The 5,502-nt window shown below is 31.4% G+C and overlaps 1 protein-coding gene across 2 annotated transcripts in view; it reads right to left on the bottom strand.

Annotated features, from left to right (window-relative positions):
* LOC106478155 (graves disease carrier protein-like) overlaps positions 1–4,180 on the bottom strand; it is a 36,459-nt gene extending 32,279 nt beyond the window's left edge. The window contains exons 1-3 of one of the 2 annotated variants that reach the window (XM_022381685.1): positions 4,100–4,180; positions 2,726–2,912; positions 542–634 (exon numbers count right to left, since the gene is read on the bottom strand). In XM_022381685.1, the coding sequence (XP_022237393.1) occupies positions 542–634; positions 2,726–2,846 (214 nt within the window). In that variant the 5' untranslated portion in view covers positions 2,847–2,912; positions 4,100–4,180. Of the gene's footprint in view, positions 1–541; positions 635–2,725; positions 3,646–4,099 lie in introns of those variants that run through there. The other variant, XM_013938676.2, reaches the window with a different exon arrangement.
* Between the last annotated feature and the right edge of the window lie 1,322 nt (positions 4,181–5,502).

Below are 5,502 nucleotides of genomic sequence, written 5' to 3'. Positions count from 1 at the left end.
TCAGGTTTGATCAACTAAATGGCAGCTGGCAAGAGAAGCAAAATAAAAAGGTTTGTACCTGTCTATCTACTTTGTTATTGTTAATTTGTTATGTTAGTTTGCATGTAATTTTTTGATAAAAGAAATAAAGACAATATGAAGTACTCAATACTCATCTACCTTTATTGAATCATTAATTTTTAGAAAAATACTTTATTAGAAATTCTGATTTTTTTCTGTGCAAAAGGCTTATAATGTTTACTGAAAGCTTGACAAATTGTATCATATTGGAAAATGTATCGATACAATTGTATCACGGCTTCACGATACAATACTCATAATGTACTGCTGTATCGCCACACCTTTGGTATTTTCTTGAAATCATTACTTCTACCTGCAGTACTGTAAATTTACAAGACATTGTTTTGTAAGAGAGAAAAAATTAAGTCCCATCTTTATATATATATTTTTCAATAATTTTGTCAATATCCAAGAAAACATGCGACTCCATTTATAGTGTCTTAATAGTTTACAACACGTTAAAAAAAATCAGTTTGCTTACCTAGATGTTTATAATGATTGTTGTGGGCTTGTAGAAGGATCTTAATTCTATCCAAAGGAGCAACTGCTGTCTTTGAACACAAACCTGCTACACCTTAACGAAAATAAGTTTTCCATGTTAAATAGTGGCATGTCTGGAGCATTATAATAAAATCTGACAATAACGAATAATAATAAAAGTTCAATTTTCTGACAAAGTAATAATAATTTGTATGTACTATTGTTTGACATACATTATTTGTCATTGCAATATAATTTATTTAAAACAATGCACACAATGTGGACAATACCCAAACTACATACAGTTGATTAATGTACCTATAAGCAACTGCAATACACAATTCAAAGATTCTACAGTTTGCGAACTCAAAATTCTTAACCCTATATTAATGGTCTGCTAGAGGAAAAAAAGTTGCACAATCCAGATTATTTATTTTTTAACTTGACATAAATTTACAACAATAAAAAAAACTTTTTGAGAACTACCAATTCTTTATGGCATGATAAAACTATTCTGATTTTTGCCACATGAAGATTTTGAATTTCACAGAAACAGCAACAATTTATAACCAAGTTATTATGAGTAGCTTAAGTGATTTACACATATAAGCTATAAAATGATTCTTTAACTTACACAGTTCAAAAAGTAAATTTCTGTTACTATACAAGAAAAAGGTTAAGTAATCCAGTCCTTCATGTATCATGAACTTATAATTAAATCACTAACTTCCACTCTTACAACTATTACAAGTTCAACACCATATTCCATTTAAATGTCTCACCAGTGGTAAACTTACTATTACTAAGCAATAAATTTTCTTAGACCAAATGATGGAATGCCATACATTCTTGCATAACATCATTTAAGCTTTCCTTTGATAAATTTTGTTTAGTTAGATCATAGGGTATAAGTACATGACAAAATCTTAAGGTAAAATTAGATCACCTTACACTCCAGCTTTCAGCCTACTAACAAGCTGATCTATCTCTCTTAATTTTATACGTACTTCACAGAGACTTGCCCCCCACATAACTCCTTTCTTGAAGCAACATTACAAATTCAAATTGTAAAGTTCAGATGGAAACATGTAAGCTTTATCTTAGTCTAACAAACAGGTTATAAAACAAACAGATAATAAAATGGATATATACATATATATTCAACATTTTTTTTTTTTAAAGAACTTTCAGTTTTTATACTGAACTATCATCAGGCTACTTCAAGAGTTTCCTCGGAGCAAATCTTACATTCTTATCGTAAAATAAAAATGATTAATGATGGTGACTTGTACTAGATTAGAATGATTGTTTGAAGATAGATGAAAATGCAGATGTGTCACTTTTTGGCTGAGTAATAATACTATTCACATACATATTATGAGGCTTACAGAATATTTAGATGATGTACCTACTTCAAAATCTAAGAAGTTGATTGAAACTATCATCCAACAATTTAATGAGTCTGTGCAAGTTTGTATATGAAGCCCTCTAGTATTACTATTAGCAGATCACAAGTGCATTAATATTAAAGACTGTGATACTGGTTACAATCTTAAAAAATAAAATGTCCAATTCATCATTTCTTATAATATCAAAATATCAAACTTAGTTATGTTATTTATTGCATCTGCTACATGTTATGAGTTTGCACCGTATTACATTAAAACATCTTATTTGTAATTAATTCTACACTGTTATGCACATAATTTGCAAACAGAAGAAGTATGCTGTAAGTATAAATTCTTGCATAGAAATGAAAGCAAAATTGCAAATCACTAAAGTTAATGCAGATCATTAAACAATGAGGTACATATCATGGTCTCTTGCTTATTCTGAATGGCAATTGTTTCTTTTAATTTTAAAATTGAGTTAATAAACTTTGAAATATGCTCAAAAAATAACAGCTTTAATCAATGATATTGTTACCAACGCTGGCAACAGCATTGGATAAAAGCAAGATTTACTTTTGGTTAAAGCACATTTTATTTAAGTTTAATAAGGACTGGATGTTTAGGAGGTTTATCAGATCACTTTGTGGCTTTTCTCAATGTCATCTGTGATCTAAAACTAAAAGTAAAACTATATATATATATATACTATATATAGTATAGTACTACTACAGCCTATAAATATAATAGTGCAGCAAATATACTTAAAAGTAAATTGTGATTTTTGGCCTACTTACCACCTGCTACAAATGATTTCACCAAAAAATCCCGAGATCTTCTAACGTTCGTATCTGGAATTTTGCATTTTTCTGTTAAAACCATGTTTTGATTTGTTCCTTTTTGAGTTGATACTGCCATTTTTGACTGGGTAGAAAGCACGTGTTGCTGTCACTGTCAGTCATTCATTGTTAATGGGGGAACTGGCTTAAAAGTTAATAAATCACTGATTTAACTACTTTTAAGTTACAAGTACATACTATTCACTGGTGTTCTGATAAAACAAGAACACACAAAAGAAGGCACCACGTTAGTAAGTTTTTCAAAGTAAATGTAATATTTGTCATCTGCCATTTACTACTAGTACTACTACTAGGCCTACTAACTTTAGTTGTAAAATTAGATATACAGTTTACGATATAACTTATATAAGTACAACTATTAGGTTTTTATTAACCATATTATCGATACTAGTTGATAATGATGCGCCATTTGGTTTTTGCTATAACAAAAAATTAAAATATTTATTGATACTGATAGTCACTGTAGTGTAGATTGTAGAGCTTAGGCCTATAGTTTGTAGCAAGGATACGGAAAAGAAATATTACGCATTCAGTTTGAGCGTGTGCCACGTCCACAATATTCATACGATATTTTTTCTTAAAACTTGTTTCAAATGACCCATATAAAGTCATAATGAACTAAACGGTATTTTTACAATTCGCCCCACTGACTAGTACTGTAAGTGTAACTTATAATGTTGTATGAAACTGAAAAAATTGGAAGGATGTGAGCTACTCTATGGTTGCTCTTCCTCCTTATTAAATACTCAACTCGTAATAACAGAAAAAATCAAGGTCACCAGAACCCAAATTTACTGACCTAACTAACCCCACTAAAAATAAAGAGCAAAGTTAGTTGGAATGAGCAGTTGGAGAAGCATCTTTTTACAACTGGCAGTAAAATTAAATAATTCGTCATATGACAGTGCATTTCGGAAAGTAAAAATTGTATAGAATTTATATATATATATATATATATATGTTGCAACTAATGAGATATTTTAGCATTTAAGGTTCACTATTGTTTTAAAAGTTAAATATCTGTCATTCCATTAAAGTAACAAGCTATTTTTGCAACAGTGGTATAGTGCTAAATTTAGAAATGATAGATTGCCATTATCCCCAGTGGTGGGTAAACGATAGGGAAGACGGGGTTGCTCCCCAGGAGCCCCGAGGAAAATGAGGACCCCAAATATTTTAGGCTAGCATGCTGTATGTTAATAAATGGAGAATTATTAGAAAGGAAATGTGTTTTTAGAAATGTTTCTTTCAAATTGGGAATGCTGTTTGAAATTTTATTACGATTATGAATAAATATATGATATTACAGACCCCGGGGCCTGGGCTGGCTCTCGACGCCCGTGGGTGCTCTCACACCTGCACATGAGATCTGTACTCACTCGCGACCCGCAGAACTAAACTACTGGCGCATGTTATATGCAAGTGCGCGCAACCACAAAACATACAATGATAAAAATATATTTTTAAAAAACAATAATAAAGTCATAAGTGGTATATAACTGCGTACTAGCTTTCAAACAGGTATAAAAAAATTTTAAATAAAAAATTACGAAGTAGGAATTGGAGCACCAAAAAAAATTTAAGGAAACAAGGTAGGGATGGGCGGGACAATATTACATCACTTGGTGGTTTTTGACACAAAGTGGGTGTGAAATGATAACAACTTTAATCAAGGTATAACGGTTGACATTATTTACGAAAACGTGATTCAACGTAAACAGTATGGTAAAATTGATTGCCATCTAACGTCATAATAAGCAGATTTCCTCTGGTGTGGTGCATTCAAGCAATAAAATATAACTGATGATAATAAGTAAACATTTAAACAAAACGTGGCAATATTAATTATCGATAAAATTTTCTGAACATATCTATATATATATATATATGTATGTTTCTTTTCCACGACCTTCAAACACTTTTAAGGGCTGGTATGGCCTGGTGGTTAGAGCACTTGACTCTTAATCTGCTAGTCGTGGGTTCAAATACTGAACATTCTCGCCCTTTCGGCCGTTGGGGCGTTATAAGCATAGCCCAAGAGTTGGCGGTGAGTGATGTTGACTAGCTCCGTTTCCTTTAGTCTATCACTACTAAATTAGGGACAGCAACGTGCAGATATCCCTCGAGTAGTTTTGCTAGACATTCAAAACAAACCAAACCAATAGTGAGGAAGTGTATTCCTTAAGCAAACAAAGAAACAAAATACTTTCATGTTCCGTTTGTTTGTTTCTAGTTAAGCACAAAGCTACACAAAGAGCCATCTATGCTCTGCCCACCACGATTATCGAAATCCGGTTTCTAGCGTTGTAAGTCCTCAGACATACAGCTATTCCACTGGGGGCTTCATGTTCCGATATATACACACACAGATTTTATTTTTTCAGCACTGAAAATATTATAAATAAATTATGTTTCAAGAGAAATGAGAATGAAGTATGCATACCAAACATATACAACTACTATGTGACTAATAAGTAAAGTGATTGACAAATTAACCATAGATAAAGCAACAATTCTGGACAAAGTTTCCCCAGGTATTTAAGAATTGCTAAATTTACTTTTCTTTAAAGTGGTGAAAAAAGTTGCCCTGGATATTATAGACCAGTTGATCTTATTTATGTAGTGGGTAATATTCCAGAGTCTGATGTAACGAATTTGTTATTATATATTTATTTTTAATATCAACGTTTGTTTGGATTAACTTTATATTTAGA

The sequence above is a fragment of the Limulus polyphemus genome, unplaced genomic scaffold (assembly GCF_000517525.1).
Source record: "Limulus polyphemus unplaced genomic scaffold, Limulus_polyphemus-2.1.2 Scaffold185, whole genome shotgun sequence".
Lineage (NCBI taxonomy): Eukaryota > Metazoa > Arthropoda > Merostomata > Xiphosura > Limulidae > Limulus > Limulus polyphemus.
Note: the sequence above shows the minus strand (reverse complement) of the source record. Positions and strands in the feature narration are given on the sequence as shown.